This window comes from Trichosurus vulpecula, chromosome 4 (genome assembly GCF_011100635.1).
Source record: "Trichosurus vulpecula isolate mTriVul1 chromosome 4, mTriVul1.pri, whole genome shotgun sequence".
In the NCBI taxonomy this organism is placed as follows: Eukaryota; Metazoa; Chordata; class Mammalia; order Diprotodontia; family Phalangeridae; genus Trichosurus; species Trichosurus vulpecula.
In genome coordinates this window covers 196,645,586-196,667,495 of record NC_050576.1, presented here as the reverse complement: position 1 = coordinate 196,667,495, position 21,910 = coordinate 196,645,586, and the positions used below count along the sequence as shown (strand labels likewise).

At 39.2% G+C, this 21,910-nt stretch overlaps 1 protein-coding gene across 1 annotated transcript; it reads right to left on the bottom strand.

Moving 5' to 3' along the window:
• Positions 1-8,737: 8,737 nt before the first annotated feature.
• Positions 8,738-20,845, bottom strand: LOC118845584 (translational activator of cytochrome c oxidase 1). Its single transcript, XM_036753565.1, has 5 exons — positions 20,473-20,845; positions 17,214-17,320; positions 15,331-15,458; positions 14,307-14,484; positions 8,738-9,319 (listed from the first exon to the last, which is right to left on the bottom strand). The coding sequence occupies exons 1-5, from the start codon at positions 20,738-20,740 to the stop codon at positions 9,119-9,121; spliced, it is 882 nt and encodes a 293-aa protein (XP_036609460.1). The 5' UTR covers positions 20,741-20,845; the 3' UTR covers positions 8,738-9,118.
• Between the last annotated feature and the right edge of the window lie 1,065 nt (positions 20,846-21,910).

Below are 21,910 nucleotides of genomic sequence, written 5' to 3'. Positions count from 1 at the left end.
AATATTTCTTCCCCTCCCCGGGACTCATTCCATATATAACAAATAATATTTTTAAGACAAAAAGAAAAGAAAAAGAGGGGGGAAATCAGCATAACTAGTAACTGCATTAAAAAAAAACAACCTGGCATTGTACAACAGTTATGAGCCTCCCACCCCGCCAGCGTCTTCTCATATCTCTTCTTTCCGAGCTCCCTTAAGGAACACAATTTTCTATATTGCACTCTCAGCTGAAGAACCTGCAGCGGTCCTCTTTTTATTTTACGTGTTAGTTCCAAGTCTCAAACAACAGCAGTAAGACATCTGAGAACCCTTTTGACTCAATTTCCTTGGTTTCTTCACATAGAAAAAAATAAGGCACAATAACTTATCCAAGGTCACAAAAGTAATAAACAGCGCAGCTGGGATTTGATTATAGGTCCTGATTCCCAATAGATCACTATTCCATGTCGCCTTTAGAATTTTGAACTCTTTCAATCCCCCAGCCTTTCTTTCACCTGTTGATTGTCCCTTCAAAACAGTAACAGCTGTTGTAATTTTTCTCTTCCCTGCTTAAAAGACTCTTCCCCCCCCCTCCCTCCAGCTTTTTGAGGAGGAGAAATACTGGGGAAAACTATGGAGATGGAAAAAAAATCATCAAAAACTTTTTTGGGGGGTGGGGGGGGTATTCATCAATTGTTTTGCCTCCAGATGTTGAGTGAGATCTGGCCCTTTTCTTACCTTCATTTGACCTGCATTTATGATTAGATGATTTATTTATATGATGATAGTACCAAAAATAAATTGAAAAGTGACTATTGTAATACCATGAAAGTCTCTACGTTTGTTTGTGCCAGCCCGTATCAGGGTTTCCATTTGACATTTTTTATTCTTGCCTTTCACTCACCTTTCCATTTTGCCTTTCCTAGTCCCTATTCTGTTAATCTAATCATAATACAGAATTTAAGTATTCATTTTACATTTGAGTTTTATGCTCCTTGATCTTAACATAAAGATAAGTGAAATAGTTATATTTTTAAAAAATACCTTGAATTAAGCTTTTTACTTAGGTGGCCCAAGATAAAGGTTTTCTTTTTTTCCTTTCATGGATTAGGGAGGGATGCCTTCAAAAAAAAAGTTACCTTATCTCAAGCCTATAAAGACAAATCCAAACAATTTGGCATTCAAAGTCCTCTACCAGCTAGTTTCTCCTTATCTATTTAGCAAGTGAATTTATTTACTATAGTGAACGTAGGCCTTTGTTCAAATTATTCACCTTCCTTGAAGGCATTTCCCCTTCTTTCTCTACTTTTTATAGTCATAAAGTTGTTTTTTCAGTCCTGTCTGACTCTCCATGACCCAGTTGGGATTTTGCAAAGATACCAGAATGGTTTGCAATTTCCTTCTCCCCTTCATTTTACAGATGAGGAACTGAGACAAACTGGGTTAAGTGACTTGTCTAGGGGTCACACAACTAGTAATTGTCTGAAGCTAGATTTGAATTCATGAACCTGATTCCAAGCCCGGTGCTCTATGCGCTTTGACACCTAACTTACTCCACTAGTCCAAATCATATACTTCTTTCCAGGCCCAGAAAAAATTTCACTTCAAAGTGACAAAGCATAAAGCTAGAAAGGAATTTAAGAGATTTTTTAATACAACCTCTTCCAGAGACCACAGAGAGCCCCACCTTCAAGAGTTCTGGTTGAATTTTTAATCTGTACCTCACAATCTAGCAGCTTTGTGACCGACTGCATATTTGTGTTTGATACCTGCTTTAGCGTTACAATGTGCCCATTGACTGGGCTCCTCCACGAATACTTCTCCAACCTCATCATGTCCCTTTACTCCCTAACATGTCCTCAAATAGTCTTCCTTAACATCTCTTGCAAAAATCTTGCTTTAATATAAAGTGAAGTTTTACACAAAATCTTATTGCTCCCATCACTTGATATGGGATACTCTCGCTTGGTTTCAAAACCTCAGTCAAAGCTCATCATACAGAAAGCTTGACTCGTTCCCTATTACTTGGAACACTTTTACTATATGTATGCTCAGCTCTAACCTAATGTAAATGCCATTTTATATTGCTCACAGTACCTATATAAATGAGAGTTATTGCATCATACGATGCTTTACAATTCTCAGAAATATGACTGTGCAAATTTGTATATTGCTTTATGGGTTACAAAATGCTTTCTGCAGAACAACAACCAGATGAATTTAGGTAATTTAATAAGCACTATCTTCATTTTAATAGAACCATAGAATTAAAGTGCAAATTTGTATATTGCTTTAAGGGTTACAAAATACTTTCCTCAGAACGACAACCAGATGAGTTTAGGTAATTTAATAAGCACTGTCTTCATTTTAGTAGAACCATAGAATTAAAGTTGAAAGACCTTAGTGACCATCTAATTCAACTCTCCAGCCCTCCCTCACCCCCCTTCCCAAGACCCCACTACGACATACCTAACAAGTGGTCACCAAACCTTTTAGACAGGAACCCATTAACACATCCGGTAGTCTATTTTACTTTTGGACAGCTTTACTCACTAGGCCATTGAATGACATTAGGCCTCTTTGAAACTCCCACCTATTTTGAGGACAAAAGAACAAATCTAATCCCTGTTCCACATACTTCCATTTCTTAAGAAACAGTTATCTTGTACCCTTCTCTTTACCTACCCTTAGTCTTCTCTAGGCTAAAGTGAGTACCTCCTAAAGCAGCCCATTTCATTTGTTAGATACCTAAGTCTAGAAGTTTTCTTTGACATCAAGCCTAAATTTCCTTCAACCAGTCCTTGAATGGGTATGGACACAATGCCCTTCACCAGCTTGGCTGCCCTCTTCTGGTTGTTTTCCAGCTATTCAATGTCTTTTTCAAATTATGGTACCCAAAATGAATACATCACTCCAGATGTGTTCTGACCAAGGAAAAGTACAAAGGGGCTACTATCTCCTTGTTCTTGGAATACTATATATCTCAATGCAATTGAAGATTAATTGGCTTTTTTGGCTACCATATTAAACTGTTGACTCATATTGGTCTTACAATCTTGTGTGGAGAACCTGTGGCCTCAAGGCCATACATGGCCCTCCAGGTCTTCAAGGGTGGCCCTTTGACCAAATCCGAACTTCATGCCTCAAGGCCACAGGTTCCCCATCCCTGGTACTAAGACTCCCAGATCTTTTTCAAATTACTGTCTAACCACACTTCCTCCATCTTTTTTGAATGTAAATATAATTCCCTATTGAATTTAATCTTAGACTCAGTGTAATGTTTTAGCCTATCAAGTTCTTTTTTGGATCCTGTTTTCCAATGTTAGCAATGCCTCAAAGTTTTGTGTCTTCTGTAAATTTGATAAGAATTCCAGCTAGGCCTTTATACGTGTCCTTGATAAAAATCTTTAGTAGCAGAAATTCTGGCACAGATCCCTGTGCTTTCTTTTTTTGTTTCTTTTTTACATTTTATAGATGAAGAAAGAGACTTAGAGAGGTACAGTGATGCCCAAAATCACCCAGCTTGTAAATATTAGGGTCAAGATTCAAACCCAGGTCTTCCTGACTCAAAGTCCAGGGCTACAATGAACATTTCCCCAAGCTGCCTCCCCAAATTATAGATGACACAAATAGCAGTGAAGATTTGCACATGCTTTACATACGTTCCCTTATTTTCTGCTCACAACAATCCTGTGAAGTTCCTAGTATAATTGTCTCCCCTCTTCTCTAGCTCTCTAGTTACACTCATGGCCTTGTTTCATGACTGTTAGTTTTTCTCCAAGGTGATTGTAAGCTCCTTGAGAACTGGGATTATATTTCCGTACCCCATTAAAAAAAGAGGAGCCCCTGAACTTATGGGGTTTACAACATAGTTAAGGAGCTAAAATATAGTAAAAATTCAAGTGATCAAGCCCTCACTTATGATGTAGTCACTTTGAAATGAATTTTTTTGTGCCTGGAAAAAATTATATGATTTGGACTGGTGGAGAAAGAAGGGGAAATCACTTCAAGGAAGGTGAATAACTTGAACAAAGGCATGGGTTCAGTAAAGTAAGGAAATTCACCAGCTAACTAGATAAGGGACTAGCCAGTGGAGGACTTTGAACGCCAGATTAAAAAGTTTGTATTTGGGGCAGCTAGGTGGTGCAGTGAGTAGAGCACCAGCCCTAGAATCAGGAGGACCTGAATTCAAATCCGGCCTCAGACACTTGACACACTTACTAGCTGTGTGACCTTGGGCAAGTCACTTAACCCCAATCGCCCTGCCTTTCCCCCCTCCAAACCCCGCCCCCCCAAAAAAAGAAAAAAAAGTTTGTATTTGACTTTATTGGCTGGAGATAAGGCAACTATTTTTGATGGCATCCCACTCCTATCCTTGAAAAGAAAAAACAACTGGAGTAAGCGTAATTCAAGGTATTAAAAAATATAAATATTTCATTTATATTGTTATGTTAAGAACAAGGAGCATAAAACTCAAGTGTAAAACAAATATACTTAAATTCTGTATTATGATTAGATTAAGGGAATGGGGATAAAAAGGGAAAATGGAAAGATGGGTGAAAGGCAAGAATAAAAAAAGTCAAATGGAAACGCTGATATAGGCTGGCAAAAACAAATGCAGAGACTTTCATGGTACACGGTGGTCACTTTTCAATTTATTTTTTGTACTATCATCATATAACAAAGGAAATAAATCATCTCTCATTATATTCAGATCAAATGAAGGTAAGGAAAGGGCAGGAACTCACCTACATGCCAGAGGTTGGTCATTAAGGGTGTGTGTGTGTGTGTGTGTGTGTGTGTGTGTGTGTGTGTAGCAAGGAAAAGAAACAAGGAAAATGTGTGTATGTGAGAGACAAAATAACATGTAACAGCCATTGACAAAAATCACTTTTTAAACTGTGAAGCAATATATAAATGAACTGTTACTGTTTTGAAAAGAGAATCAACAGGTGAGTGGTTGTGGGGATTAAAAGAGTCAAAGACTTCAGGGCAAATAGTCAATTATTTATTTTTTTTTTTACACTGATTTTGACATAGCTCTGCTGCACCTCTAGCTTTTAGAGGAGAAAATGATGAAAATCCGTTTCAGACCAGATTAATGGCATGGAATGTTTTCTTTTGTCAGGCTTCCTCCATATTATCATTTTATTTTAATTACAGGTATATCATCATGTATTTTAATTACAGGTATATGTATGTATATTACAGATATATGTATACAGGTTATATATATGCACATACACATATATGTGTGTATATATATATGTATATACACACACATACATACACCTGTGTATTTATACCAAATGTATACTAGGGTTTGGGGCATTTGGGAAGTAGAATTCCTGGATTATTGTCTTAGTTTGGTATTTTTCCTCCAAAAATGAAATTCTGAATTCATAAATTCAATGAATATGCCTTCAATTTTAGATTGTAGTAATAATCCCAGGAGTGCAGAGGGGATAAATTGGAAGCCTTCAACATCTCGATGTTAAATATTACTACAAGGATACCAGGTAAAGGTGAGGCAGCTAGGTGGTGCAGGGGACACTGCATGGCACTTAAGAGTCAGGAGGACCTGAGTTCAGATTTGACCTCAAACACTAACTAGTTACATGACCCTGGGCAAGTTGCTAAACTATTACCTGCCTCAGTTTCCTCATCTGTAAAATGTGGATAGTAATAGCACCTACATTCTAGAGTCATTGTGAGAATAAAAATAAGATGTTTGTAAAGCAATTTTAAAAGCACTATATAAATCCTAGCTATTATTATTAAAGGTGTGACAGGTAGATACAAGGTACTACACCATGACTGTTAGAACTAGGAAGAGCCTTGGAGATCATGTAATGTAACCTCCTTCATTTTATGAATGAGAAATCTAGACCCAAGAAGGTTAAGGCACTTGACTAAGATCACACTCAGTGGTAGAGCTGAAAATTAGAATCCCGTTGTTTTGCTCTTAGAGCCAGCTCCACTCCAAGATTCCAGCTGTTGCTTCACCAGCCAGGAGGCAACGAGGTTACTTTTAACTCATGGAGATAAGGAAGAGAGCTTTTACCTTGCCCAGAGAAAGAAGAGCTCATTCTCATCTTCACAGTTTCTTATATTAATTTCAGAGAAGGATGGGATCAAGAGTCGCTACGGTACTATGACCATATTTTTTAGGGTTCACATTAGTATAGTGCGATGAGCACAGAGTGTCTTTTCTTAAAATATATGAAAATATGAAACTAAAAAAATTGATGGTGATTAGTCAGTAATCAATAGCCGATAAATGCCAGGCACTGTGCTAAGCACTGATGATACAAATGAGAAACATGGGCCCTGCTTTCAATCTAATGGAGGAAGACAATGTACAGAAGGAAGCTGAAAAATTTAGGGTGTGGGAAGTGGGGCATAGGGTACCTGATGGAAAGGGAGGCTTGGTAGTTCACTGCTCTGCCTCCTATCAGAGGGGAGACTCAACTCAGTGTGCTGAGGAGGTGTAAAGAATTAAAGAGGAATCAATCCCTATAATGAGGAGATTTCAGGTGATGAGTTTATCCAGGCAGAGGCATGATTCATCATTTACTTTACGACTCATTTATGATTATTCATCTTATAAGAATTTACCACAAAATTCCTTTACATATTAAGATTCTCTCATGCATTTTAGGTGATCCCATTTCTCCAAATTCATTTTTCCTCTAGCTTTTCAGGATCACAGTTATTGCATAAAGGGTTACCTATATAATACTTAGGATCACAGATTTAGAGCTGAAAGGAGCCCTGAAGTGCAAGGTCATTGTTTTACAAATAAGGAAACTGAGATCCAGAGAGATGAAATAACTTGTCCCAAGGTCACATCGGTAGAGATGAGATTTAGACCTGAGACTTTTTGGTCTATATCTAGAACCCTTTTCCAATGAACTACATTTTTCGGTTTGTTTTAAACTACCCTATGGATATTTTCATTAATAAATTAAGTCAGTATTATGTAGTAGCAAGAACACTACTGATTTTTCAGATGTACAATCCAAATCCAGTCCAACACAATAAGCATCTGTGAAGGTCATAAAGGTCCTTTGTTAAGGACACTGGGTGAGGCACAATGCTAGGTGATAAGGATAGAAAAGCAAAATAAAAAGCAATCCCTGATCTCGCGTTTACATTCTAATGGGGAGAAAGGCAGAAACACATAAACAGGTAAGTATATACATCATAGTTTTAGGAGGAAGAACTAGAAATTACGATGAGGAAAGGGTTCCTATAGGAAGTAGTACTGTGGCATACTGGAGAGAGTACAGAGTTGGATTCAGGGAACCCTGAGTTCAAGTTTCATCTCAGACACTTACTGGCTGTATGACCCTGAGCAAGTCACCTAATTTCTCTATGCTTTAGTTTCCTAACAGCAAATGATTTCAATTTGTCTGAAATGTGGCGTGAAAGAAGAGTAGGTTGCAATGTTCCTGAAGATATGGGAGTCAGATTGTAAAGGGAATTAAATGACAAGTTATTCGTATTTTATTCTAGAGGCTATAGGGAGACACTGAAGGCTCTTCAGCAAGGAGACTTGGTCCATAGGATCATAGATTTAGAACCAGAAGGGGCCTTCGAATCCATCTAGTTCCTTCCCTTCATTTTGCAGATGAGGAAACTGAGGTCCAGAAAGGTTAAATGACATGCCCAAGGTCACACAAGTTGTAAGTGACAGACAGGATCTGAACTCAAATACTCAAGACTCCAAAGCCAGTGTTCTTTCTACTTCTCCAGAATTGTGCTTTATAGGAAGGTTGTTTTGGAAACTTGGGTAGTATGGCTTTGAGATGGGAGAAATTGGAAATTAGGGAGTCAAACTAAGCTACTTATTGCAGGAAGAGGTAATGAAGCCTTGAACTAGGGTGTTGGTTGTGTGAGTGGAGAGAAGGGGATGATTTGATAGATATTGTAGAGGTAGAATTGACATGGATTGGTTAGGGGTAGGTGAGAGAAGAGGGAAAAATCAGATGACTTAGATTTCAACTGGGTAAGAAGGATGATGGTACCTTCAACAGTAGGGTTCAAAAGCAAGAGCAGGAACATTGGTAGAACACAGCTTAGAGCCTAGGTCTGCTGAGAACAGGGCACTTCCTTCTATGGTGTGCTGCAATCCCAGAACCTTAATTCAGATCCAATTTAACAGGTCCCTTCTGAGGGCCACACAATCTGCTATCAAGGCCTTTCTGAACAAACATGATATTCAGGCCCCTAATCAGAAAAGGTACCCAAAGGAGAGTTACCTTGAGTCTGGAAATTAATTTTCTGCAGCCTTTTCCAAGGTGGACTGGGCAGTGGATTGCTGCCCTCCAGTGGCAGAGAAGGTGTGTAGGCAGCACCATTTGAGGGAAGAAATTAGGGATGCAACCACAGCCATTGTTCTAACTTTGACGGGCACTCAGGGTAAACAATACCCCACCCCCAAGAACCCCACAGATGGCCTCCTTTCTCCCATTTGCCCTACCCTACTGAATCTGAAGATGATGGTAATCATGAAGTTATATTTCATATAAGTAGGTTTAGGCCATTTGGTGATGTGATAGATCAAGGCATTAAAGGGTATATCTATACGGCAAAAGAAAGATTAGGACAGAGGTGGTGGAGTATTCAAAGGAGGATTTTAGGCCTCTGGGGAGAATTAATGTACCCAGGCAAATAAAGTCACACTTCCTAAATGGGAGAATGGAAGGAAGAAAACCATTGAAGAGAGTTAATAATCACACACCATACAATGTAGTTACCAATATAAATAATTTTTTTTACTAATCAAAAAAGCAGCTTCTATTCCAGGCATTCAGTGATTAGCCAGGCAGCAGCTTGATTAGACATCTAGGTTCAGTCAGTCAGCAGGGATCAGACATCATCTCAGCTTTCCTCAGTATGGCACTGCATGCCACTGATATGAAGATTCCAAGGGCCTTCTTTCCTCATGGAGCAGCAAGGCAGGCAGTGACCACTCAGCAAGTTGGCTGTGGTATGAATCTCCACTGTAACTGACCTTGGCTTAATGCACTGACGACCTGTCAAGGCATGCTGTTCTCCTCAGGTTCCAAAGGCAGTTTACAGATTGCTATCTGAACAGTGAGACACTAGGTTGTTTCTCTCCAGGCAAACCCTGTTACTCAATGTTGTCATAGACTCGAATCACATCCTCATAGCTATTAAGTGCTTCAATTAGCTGGGCAGCTGCCTCCATGTCCCCATCTGACAGCTTCACCTTCACGTTAGGGATGAATTCTAGGACACAGGACACAGAACACAAGCCCAGGGAGTCCAATTTTGTCCTCACTTCATGAAGTGAGGGGATATCACATATAAACTGGAAAAAGCAATATGCCAGAAATTAGATTTAGATCAATCAACATCTTATACCATAAATCATAAGAAGCTCAAAATGGAAACATGACCAGAATATCAAAAGTCATAACTTTAAAAAACAATTCTAACTATGCCCAAAGAGCTATAAAACCATGCATACCCTTTGACCCAGAAATACCAATACTAGGTCTATATCCCAAAGACAGAAAAGGCAAAAAAGGACCTATATGTATAAAAATATTTATAGCAGTTCTTTTAGTGGTGGCAAAGAATTGGAAATTGATGGGATACCCCTCAATGGGGGAATGGCTGAACAAGTTGTGGTATATGATTGTGATGGAATACTACTGTGCTATAAGAAATGATGAGCAAGATGCTCTCAGTAAAACCTAAAAAAACTTACATGATGCAAAGTGAAATGAGCAGAACCAGGGGAACATTGTACACAGAAACAGCAATACAATGACCCAAGACAACTCTGAAGGAGTTATGATGAAAGATGCTACTCATCTCCAGAGAAAGAACTGGTGGAGTCAGAATGCAGATCAAAGCATACTTTTTAAAATTCTTTCACAACATGACTAACATGTAAACATGTTTTGCATGACTACATGTATAACACATCAAACTGCTTGCCTTCTCAACGAGGGGGGAGGGAAGAGAGAATTTGGAACTCAAAATTTCAAGAAGAATGTTAAAAATTGTTTTTATATGTAATAAGGGAAAAAGTAAAATGTTAAGTAAATATAGGAACAGTAACAACAACAAAAAACCTCCCAACAACCCTAGAAGTAATTCAGGTAACTTTCATAGCTATAGCTAAGGGCAAGGGATTTTTATTTATATCTTTGGTTATTATACTGACTAGACTTCCCCCTTTGTATCTATACTCTACCAATTCCAGAGAACCTCCTTTAGAATAAGGAATTTTTTTAAAGGAAGATTTTTGTTTCTATTTTTTTGTATTTATTATTTAATTTTTCCCCAATTACATGTAAAAACAATTTTTAACATTTCTTTTTAAAACTTTGCGTTCCAAATTCTCTCCCTTACCGCGCCACCCCCCCCCCCCCCGCCCCGCAATGAAAAGGCAAGCAATTCCATAGAGGTTATATATGTGTAGTCATGCAAAACATCTCCATAATAATCACATGAAAAAAAAACATAGACCAAAAAAACTGAAGAAAAATAAAGTTTAAAAAAAGTACTTTTCAATCTGTATTTAGACATCAGCTCTTTCTCTGGGGATGGACAGCATTTTTCATCCTAAGTACTTCAGAGTTGTCATGGATCATTGTACTGCTGAGAATAACTGTCGTTCATAGCTGATCCTCTTATAATATTGCTGTTACTTTGTACCCGGTACATTTCACTTTGCATCAGCCCATGCAAGTCTTTCCAGGTTTTTCTGAGAGCATCCTGCTCATCATTTCTTATAGTACAATAGTATTCCATCATAATTACATACCACAACTTGTTCAGCCATTGCTCAACTGATGTGCATCTCCTCAGTTTCTAATTCTTTACTCCCAGAAAAGAGCTGCTATAAATATTTTTGTACATATAGGTCCTTTTCCTTTTTGTTTTTTAATCTCTTTTGGGATACAGACCTAGTAGTGGTATTGCTATGGCATAGTTTCGAATTGCTCTATAGAATGGTTTAATCAATTCACAACTCTGACAACAGTACATTAATGTCTCACTTTTCCCACATCACCTCCAACATTTGTCATTTACCTTTTCTGTCCTATTAGCTGATCTAATAGGTATTTTACCTTTTCTGTCCTATTAGCTGATCTAATAGGTATAAGGTAGTACCTCAGAATTGTTTTAATTTGCATTTCTCCAATAAATATTATGTTAGAATATTTTTTCATATGGCTATAGATAGCTTTAATTGCTTCATCTGAAAACTGATTATATCTTTTGATCATTTATCAATTGGGGAATGACTCTTATTTTTATAAATTTGACACAGTTCTCTATGTTAGAGAAAGGAGGACTTTATCAGAGAAACTTGCTTCAAAATTTTTTTTTCACAGTTACTATTGCTAACTGTATTTCCCTCCATCCACATTTATTCTATTCTCTCTCTCTCCTTTCACCCTGAACCTCCTCAAAAGTATTTTGCTTCTGACTACTCCTTCCCCCAACCTGCCCTTCTTTCTATCACTACCCTCCCCCCCTTCTCTTATCCCCTTCCCCTTCTATTTTCCTGTAGGGTAACATAGATTTCTATACCCCACTGCCTGTGTATCTTATTTCCCAGTTACATGTAAAAACAATTTTTAACATTCATTTTTAAAACTCTTAGTTCCAAATTCTCTCCCTTCCTCCCTCCCCACCCCTCTGGAAATTTTTTTTAAGGGAAAAGAAAGAAGATGGGAAAATACAGCAAAACTGATCAAACTATCAAAAAAAATCTGATGTTATATGCAATGCTCCACACACAACCTCTGCAAAAGGAGGTGGAGGAAAGAAGGAGGTGCCTTCTCATATCTCTTCTTTGCAGTCAAGGTTGTTTATAATCTTGCAATATTCTATTTCTTTTTTTGTGTGTTTTTTTTGGCAGGGCAATTGGGGTTAAGTAAGCAATATTCTATTTCTATAGTTTTACAATTGTTTTTTCCATTTCTGTTGTTGTAGCCAATGTTTATGTTGTCTTCCTGGCTCTGCTTACTTCACTCTGCATTATTTCATATAAATCTTTACATGTTCTTCTGTATTCATCTTGTTTGCCATTTCTTACAGGACAATAATATTCCATTACATTTATGTACCACAATTTGTTCAGCTATTCCTCAATTAATGGGCATCCATTTTGTTTCCAGTTATTTGCTATTTTGAAGAGTGACATTACAAATATTTTGGCAAATAAGGATTTTTTTTTTGTCAATGATCTCCTTAGAATATAAACCTAACAGTGGAATATCTGAGTCAAAGGGTTTGGGCATTTTTGTCACTTTATTCTCCAATTCATAACTCCATGAACAATACATCACAAAAGATAAAATAGATAACTTTGACTACATGAAATTGAAAAGCTTTAGAACTAACAAAATCAACGCAACTAGGATAAGGAAGTGATAAACTGGAAAAAAATTCCATCAAATATCTTTGATAAGTGTCTAATTTCCAAAATTTATAAGTAATTAATAGAAATATATGACCAAGAACCATTGCTCAATAAGTGATCAAAGGGTATAAACAAATAGTTCTCAAAAGGAAAATTACAAACTATGGATAAGCATATGAAAGATTCCAAATCTCCAAATAATAACAGAAGCTTAAAGTAAGATTTCTCTGAGGTTCCACTCAAAGATGACAAAAAATGGGAAGAGTTAATGATGAAGGAACTGTGGAAAGGCAGGCACACATTTAATATATTGCTGGTGGAGCTATGAATATCCAACCCTTTCTGAAAGAAATCTGGGATTACATTAAGAAAGTGATTAAAATGTTTATGCTTGTTGGCCCATATATCCCACTACTATGCATATGGCCAAGGACGTTAAAGGCAGAAAGAAAGGTCTCATATATACCAACATATTCAGAGCAGTACTTATTGTACTAGCAAAAAGCTGGAAACAAAGGAAATGCCCATTGACTGAGGAATGGTTAAGCAAATGTGGTACACAAATGTAATATTATTGCACAGTAAGAACGAAGGAATATGAAGAATTCAAATAAGATGGATTTATATAAACTTGTACAGAGGGGAGAAAACCAACAAAACAATATATACAACGACTACAACAACATAAATGCAAAGAAAGACAGAAACCACTAAACTGAATGTCTTGTAATTACAATGACCAAGCTTGACCAGAAGAAGTAGGAAAATGTGCCACTATCTTTTCTTTGAAGAGGTGAGGTGCATGCATAAGGAATGACATTATACATTGCTTGCCTCAGTCAACCTGTTGATTTTGCTGAACTCCTTTTTTTCTTCTCCCCTCACCCCTTTTTAGTCTTTGTTCCAAGGGATGCCTTGCTGGTACATAATCAGAAATGAAGGAGATGTAAAATCAAAAAATACCAATAAAAATTTAAAAATTGTTGTTTAAAATAGAAATGAGTGCTAGAGATACAAAAGCCAACTTTATCTAATAACATCCAAGTTATTGTAGGGGCAATGGGAAATGACAAAATGTGTTTTAAGCCTCCTGGAAGTCAGGCAGAATGGGTTATAGAAAAACGATAGCTGCTAGGAAACTGGTCCTAGAGCTCATTATGAGGCAAAGATATAGGTGATCCTTTCAGAGACAAGCAGCTAGATGTAGGGTCCATTTTATCGCCCTAACATTTTATAACAGTCCAGCAGCAAGAATGAAAATAAGGATTTTTTAAAAGGTTAAGTGGAAAATGCCAAATATAGAAACAGATATATTTTTACTATAGCACTTTAAAAAGTGTAATAATACAATCTATATAATGGTATGTACGCATAATGGAATGATAAATTACCAGAAAGGGGTACAAAGGTCCTTACCAACTCTTATGTTTTGATTTTATTTTGTGTTAAAGTTGCAGAAATATGTATTCTCATTCAGTATAAGGACAAACTCCCTAACAATGAGAGGTGTCCAAAAGTTGAACAGGCTGCCACATCAGCTTGTAGTTTCTTATCACTGGAGGTCTTCAAGTAAAAACTGATAACTTACCAAGGACTTTGTAGAGAGGATACCTACTCTGGGAGGATAACCTCTGAGGTCCCTTCCAACTTAAAGTATATGATTCTAGGATCCTCATACAATGTGGGAAGAGGGGAGCCTCTAGACCATATATAATTTAGAGCAAAGCCTATAAGAGTAACATAGCAAAAGATCGAAAAATAATAATAGATATGATAATAATAATAATAGATTTTTTAAAATGCTGTACCAAAAAGTTTTTTTAAAAAAAGGCATATGTTGAACTAATTTTCCAGAATCTTTTCTGGAAGTCTTTTCAAAAGAAGCAACTTAGCATTTCTCCTTCAAACTTACTTTAAGCATATGTTTCTCATCATCATTCTCAGATTCCTGTACATCTTCAGCTCCAGCCTCGAATGCCAACTCTAGGGCTCGCTCCAGATTCACGGTCTTCTTCTCTTTGTCTTCTGTGCCAACCATGACAACCCCCTTTTTGTCAAAGGAGTACCTAGCCCCATCAGTCATCACTCCCCTGTATGAGAACAAAGAGGGGTCCATAATCACTGCTTTAGGTCACTAAGTATCCATAAAATGCCCTCCATTGACCTCACCTCGCCCCACCAAAAGCCATGAAGTGGTTCTTTACCAGAGGAAAACAAGGAAGCCACTACCAAGCAGGATAATAATCCTAGAGTAGGGGTGGGAAACCTGAGGCCTTGAGGTCACATGTGGCCTTCTAGGTCCTCAAGTACAGCCCTTTGACTGAAACCAAACTTCACAGAACAAATCCCCTCAAAAAAAGGATTCGCTCTGTAAAACTTGGACTTAGTCAAAGGGCCACACTTGAGGACCTAGAGGGCAACATGTGGCCTCAAAGCCGAAGGTTCCCCACTCCTGTCCTAGAGTTTCTCTTCAAAATCACTTCAATATTTTTCCCCCTTATCCTAACTGCTTGTTTTCATCTCAGACTGGGGTTTGCAGGATGAAGAGAGACATCTTTCTACAATCCCTCCAGAAATTCTGTATAATCTATTCCCCGAGTACTTTGTTTCAAGATCAGGATACTTTATTATTGGGGATTGAAAAAGAACTTGAGACAAACTAAATGAAAAAGACTTTCCGAAGCCTCTAGTCAGGAAATCAAAAGTAGAAAGGTGTTGGACCCTAGGCTCCAAGAAGGCCTAGGGGGATCGAAACTGAAACAGTAACAGACACTGCTTGAACTGAGATAAGTTCCCTCAGAACTAGCATTGCTAGAGAAAGCAAACAACTTTCCCAGGAGAGAATCAGAAATTAGGCTCCAGGCTCCTCCATCTACCACCACTCTAACCCCACTCCCACCCCCACCCCCCCCGCCCAACCAAGTCCGACCACACACCCGTTTTTGTTCAGGATGTGCTTGATGGCTGCATGGCACCTGGAACCGCTGTCAGAAAGTACCTCAATCAGTAGAGAAGAGCCTCCGGGGCCTCGTCCTTCATAGAGAAGATAGATGTCCTTGTTCTTCTGCAACAAGTAATAACAAAAGAGCTGGGATTTATCCATCATATCCTCATCCACTCCATACTATATCTAACTTGGGCTGGAGCCTGGGTCCTCAAAACTTGAAATTATTTCTAACATTTATGGACAAGGCCTTAGTGACCCTTCATCTCACCTATGATCAAGTATGGTTGGGGTGAGTAGCTAGAGGTCCTTTTCCCAAGCTGGAATATTTGTTTCTGTGTTCTTTGTGCTGCTTCAGAGATCACCAAGCATCAAAAATCTGCAGTCTCTCCTTCCTTAAGGCTATCAATGGCCTAAGAGCTGCAGGGCTAGTGGAGGCACACTACAAAATCCACTTAAAGGTTTGGCATACAAGAGCCCTGTTGCTGCTTAAGAAAGAAAGCACAAAGGACCTCTGCATTCCTCAGAGTAGACATTCTGGCATAAAACATGCTTAGTGACTGTCTTTCAATCCTACCCAAAAAAACCTGTTTCCTGGGGATTCCCTTCCTTTGCTGGCTCCACTGTATTGCTTTTTGGTAGCTGCTTTAATATATCTAAAATTTCTCTGACATCCTAATCTCCCAGCTTCCTCACTGTTTACTGACTTCCCAGAATCCTACAGAACAGACACTTCCTCTCCAGTTGGGAGTACTCCTTTCTAACTCTCTTTCTCCCCCGGTCCTAGGCCCAGCTGTTGTACTAAATGACAAGGTGATGGCTTTTCTCAGTGATTTTAAGAATTCAACTTCTGGTTCTTCTTCACCCTCGCTTGTGACATATCCCTGTGATGGATGATTTGCGGTCAAGTTTCTCCCCAGTACATTTCGTTCTAGTGCAAACCCACTGTTTCTCATCTCTGCTATAATCTCTGAGGGGTGCATCGATGGCCCTGACCCATCACTGGAAACTGAACTTACATTGATTCCAGAAAGACCAAACAAAGGACACTCTCTATCAGTGTTGACGCGACCCCATTTGTGACACTTAATGCATCTCACATTCTGCACCTGAATACCAAATGGCTGGTCTCTGAAATTCATGTCATCCTTTGCATATTTTTCTCATGGGGCTCCTTTCTGCCATTCGAATTTGTATTCAGTCTCTCCTTTTGCATCTTCTTGCTCTTTGTTTTCTTTTTTAGCTCCTGGTGGGACCTCACACATAAAATTAAGGACATTCTTTACACATTCATCACCCACAAGCAACCTGTTATCGTGGGATTCTTGTTCCTTAAGGTATTGTTGCATTAATTCCTCATTTCTTCTTATCATATGATATTTTCTGTTCAGCCATTCATACTTTCTTGATGTTGGACTTGGATGCTGGATGAAGTTAGCAAATGATTTCCCCATGTTTGAGCTGAACGCAGAGATCGGGCAGCTCCCAACATCAACAACCTTCCACTATTGAACCGGAACTTGGTAGTGGCTTTTCTCATAACGAGTCACCAAGAATGTATGCTGGCATCTCCCAATCTTACCCTCAACCCACTATATTGCAGGCTCCCATACTATCTATGCTGGACTTCCCTAACTACTCTTTTCCTGCTCCCTCTGGGGAATAACGGAGTTAAGGACCTTCAGGAATGGTTAGAGATTGGAACAATGAAGATCTGGGTAGAATATAAACTAAGTACCATAACTACTGCAGTTCAAAGCTGTTAGCCTAAGGGGCAGTCTTTTTCCAAGACAATATAAGGAGCTTCCTTTAAGCATCCAAACCCAAGTGGTGCAAGAAATAGCAGAGAAGGTAAGGTAAATAGAAGGTAAGTACCTCACTTTTCAGTGCTGCCTCAATAGTTGACTTTGGCATGTTCTTGCTTCGACACAATTTCAGGAGGTTGGCCAGATTGCTGTTTAACTCGGGGTTGGGGCCTCCTTCTGTGGAAGAAGACAGATGTAAGTGAGATTATGGTTTCTCTCATTCTTGGTTTCCCTCACATCTAAAAACCACATATAGTTAAAATGGGCTAAAAAGGTTTTTTCTTCTTTTCCCAATAACTTCTTTGATTAATATCCAGGTAGGCTAAAACAGCCTTATAGCAGCTGGCTTCATATCTAAAAATCCTTACACATTCTCCTTGTTAACTGTGGATAAATTAGGAAACATGACACTTTCATATTCTTATCCCCTCAATAAAGTACTGCACTTAAAGATCCCAAAGCATAGATCTGAAAGTAGAGAGAGCAGAAAACAGAACCCAGAGTGGGGTGGGGAGGAGGAAGAGGAAGAGGAAGGGGAAGGGGAAGGGGAAGACTCTCTAACACATGTCAGACAGGGAAATTTTTTTTAAACAAAAAGGGAAAACAAGGAAGCCATATTTGGAGCCGCCATCACACTGTCCCAACTCCAATGTGGATTCGGAGGACTGCAGTATCCTACCCCCTTCTCCAACCCTCCTGAGATCTTAGCTGGCTATATAGGATATACCAAAATATATCTTTTTAGAGAGGACACTTTAGTCTCATGTGTGGTTTCCTTTTCCCATACCCAGTGTAGACACCGGGTTGCCACACATCATTCATTTTAGAACAATTTGCCACAAAATGAAGTAACTGAAATGGGGTAAGAGAAGCAACTGATCAAGATTCCTCATTTTCAAACTCCTTGAACTTATGGGGCCCTCATTCTTTTTTTTTTTCTTTCTGGCAGGGCAATTGGGGTTAAGTGACTTGCCCAAGGTCACACAGCTAGTAAATGTGTCAAGTGTCTGGGGCTGGATTTGAACTCAGGTGCTCCTGACTCCAGGGCCAGTGCTCTACTCACTGTGCCACCTAGCTGCCCCCCCTCGGGGGCCTCATTCTAATTGCTGCAGTAGGAGACCCTAATTTAACAGAACCATTTTCCATGGAAAACAAGGGTAAAAACTCACAAAAGTCAAGAAAGTTAGTTCATAGAATTTAAACAAACTTCACCTCTAGAAAGCAGAGTACACGGGTATGTTTATGATACAAAGGGGAGGAAGTCTGGAAGGAGGGAACAATACTAAATGAGACCAACTAAGCTAAAAGGATTTTACTGTTTTTAGAGGGAAGAAATGAAGAGGAATTTCAAACTGGAGAAAGATATCAATCCCAACTAAGTTTCAGGAAGGTGAATATGTGCTAGTAAGTTTAGAAGAGAGATAAGGATTGAGATGGATTAGAAGTTATGATGATAAAATGAACACCATGAAAAGTAAGATCAGAATTACATCAAGTACCTTTCATAGCTATAGCTAGGAGGAGAGATCTTAATTTTTAAAAAAGGGAACTGAGCCAATCACAAAAGATAAAGTAGATAATTTTGATTACATGAAATCAAAAAACTTTTGCACTAATAAAATCAATACAACTAGGACAAGGAAATGGTCAATTAGGAAAAAAATTTCTGTATCAAGTATCTCAGATAGAGGTTTAACCTCCAAGATTAATAGGGAACAAATACAAATATATAAGACCAAAAAGAACCATTCCTCAATGGATATGCGGCCAAAAGAATATGAACGAAGTTTTCAAATGGAGAATTGAAAGCTATTAACTATATGAAAGACTGTTCCAAATCACTAATAGTGAGACAAATGAATACTAAAATAACTCTGGGATTTCACCTTACATGCAAACAAATTAGCAAAGATGACAAAAGATTAGCATAGCTGATGTTGGGACAAGCACAACAATATAATGTTGGTGGAGCTATGATTTGCTTTAACTGTTCTGGAATGCAACTTGGAATTACGGTAAGAAAGTGACTGTCCAATCCTTTTGACCCAGATACTCAACCCTTGGCATATATCCTAAGGGGGTCAGAGGTCCTATATAGTCCACAGCAATGCTTTTTGTAGTAGTAAAGGATTGGAAACAAAGTAAATGTCCTTCAGCTGGGGAATGGCTTAAATAATTGATAATGGAATGATTGTGGAGTAAGAAATGAGGACTATAGGGGCAGCTAGGTGGTGCAGTGAGTAGAGAACCAGCCCTGGAGTCAGGAGGATCTGAGTTCAAATCTGACCTCAGACACTTGACACACTTATTAGCTGTGTGACCTTGGGCAAGTCACTTAACTCCAAATGCCCTGCCTCCCTCCCTGAAAAAAACCCCAACCAACCAAACAAAAAAAACCAACCAAACAAAAAAAATGAGGAATATAAAACATTCAGAAAAGCACAGAAAAACATATACGAATTCATACAGAATGAAATAAAAAGAACCAGGAAAACAATATGCACAACGACTATTACTGACAGTATAATAGAAAAAAATGAAACTTAATGCTGTGTAATTATAATGACCAAAAAACTTTGCCCTAGAGAGTTGCATTAAATGCACACGTAGGGCTTGTGGGTATAGAATACTGCATTTACTGTCTGACTCAGTAGATGGGTTCTTTTGCTATAGAACTCTTTCCCTCCTTTCTTAATTCTTTGTTCCAACGAAGCTGGTTAAGGGTAGGGGTTGGGGGAGGAGGTAGAGAGACATTCAGGAACGAGGGTAACATAAAACAAAAGCTAAAATCCCACATTCTACAGTAAGCCTTCTCCATCCCCCTTAATTCTAGCGCCTTCCTTCTGTTGATTATGTCCGATGTATCCTGTATATATAGCTTATCTGTCGTTTGCACTTTGTCTTCCCCATTAAAGACTGTGACCTCCCAGAGCGCAGAGATTGTCTTCTGTCTATCTCTGTATCTCCAGCGTTGAGCACATTGCCTGGCACATAGTAGACGATTAATAAATGTTTACTGACTAAAGATGACCATTTAAAAAGAAGACAAGGAAACGAAGTTCCTCAACAGATATAAACCACAGAAAAGATGTCATACTGACGGGTGGGGCAGTTTGGGTGGGTGTGGAAAAGAGGAGGAAAAAGGGAAAACCCTTGGAAATCTGTGGGCTAAAGCGCGGGGTCGGTCCCTGTCATCCATGCAACGTCGCCCTGTCCCGCTGAGCTAGGTGGGTGGCCAAGGCGAGGTCCCGAAGGAGCAGCGGAGCTCGGGTTCAGTCCACCTTCTCCCCTCCTTCCCCGCCCCCGCCCCAAGCCGATCCCACTCTCACCTTTGACAGCAAAACGGATGAGCCTCGAGAGCTTGGTGAAGACCTGGCTCCTGGCCGTGTCCTTGGGGCCCTTAACGTGCCTGACTTTGGACCACTTGTTGTGCCCGGCCGGGTTCGCCGCGGACAAGCGGAGGGCCCGGCTCGGCCCTGGCCAGAAAGGCGGGGTCGAGGGCCCGACCTGCAGCGTCTGCCCCCACCCGGCCGGCCCAACGGTCGCGAGAGGCCTCAGACTGCGGACAGCAGCTCCCCAAAGACCGGCCGCCGCCATCAGCCCCGCCTGCCCCTCAGGGACGCCCCGAGCCCCGGCCTCCAGACCCCCTCCCCACCGGCACTCGTCAAGGAACGCCGCCGCCCGCGACTTTGACCTGAGTCCTTCCCTGAAACTCATCCGTCCGCTTCCTCAGTACTGCAAACTTTGGTTCCTACGTCAGAGAGTTCCTGTCTCTGAACCTGAGGGGGCGCTCTGCTTAGGTAGAAGTTAAGCTTGTGTGCCCATAGTAAGCGCTTAATAAATGATTTTTTCCCATTCATTCATTCACTTGTTCGTTCGTCTATCACTAATTCTTCCTCCCAAACTGTACTCCCCTATAATATTTTATTGGAAAAAGAACAAGATCCTAATAATAGACTTTTTCTAGAACCTCATAGTTGAGAGAAGCCTTGGAGATCGTCTAGTTCACAAGTCAAATTTTTGTCATGAACCTCTCTGGCTGTCTGGTGAAGCCAATGGGCCTCTTCTCGGAATAATGCTTTCAAATGCATAAAATAAAACAATTACAAAGGAAACCAATTATATTGAAATACAGAAATAAATTTAAAAAAATTTCATGGGCCCTAAGAACCCTTGACCACTTTGTAAGCCTTTTAATATTTAAGAATTATAGTCTACTTAACATCTAGCACCAGTGCCTGAATACATGTCTTTTTAAGTGCTTGTTGATTAGTGCGTTTGTCTTACATTACTGTCATTTCAACCACAATCCCCTAAAAATTTAATTTTCCAAAGAAATATACACTAAAGATGCATATCTTATTTGATCCTACTACTGCTCCATCTTTGCCATAAGAGATAGGTATGTTTCATTATCTGTTCTCCAGTACACTTGATTACCCAGTTACATTTACTTTTGGTGATCTTTTAAAAAAACTTTTTAATTAGCAAGCTTTTTCTTTTCCTCTTCCTTTTTCTTCCTCCCACTTCCCTAAAACTTACTGGGGGAAAAATTTTTAAAAATATGCAAAGTGAAGCAAAACAAATTCCTGTATTAACTACATTCAAAACTGCTTGTCTCATTCAGTATTTTGAGCCAATTACCACCGTCAGGAGCTGGATAGGCATGCGCAAAGGTCTTCTGGAATCATAATTGGTTGGTTGCATTGATTGGAGTTGTCTTTCAAAGTTATGTCTTTAGAATATATTATATAAATCGTTTTGATT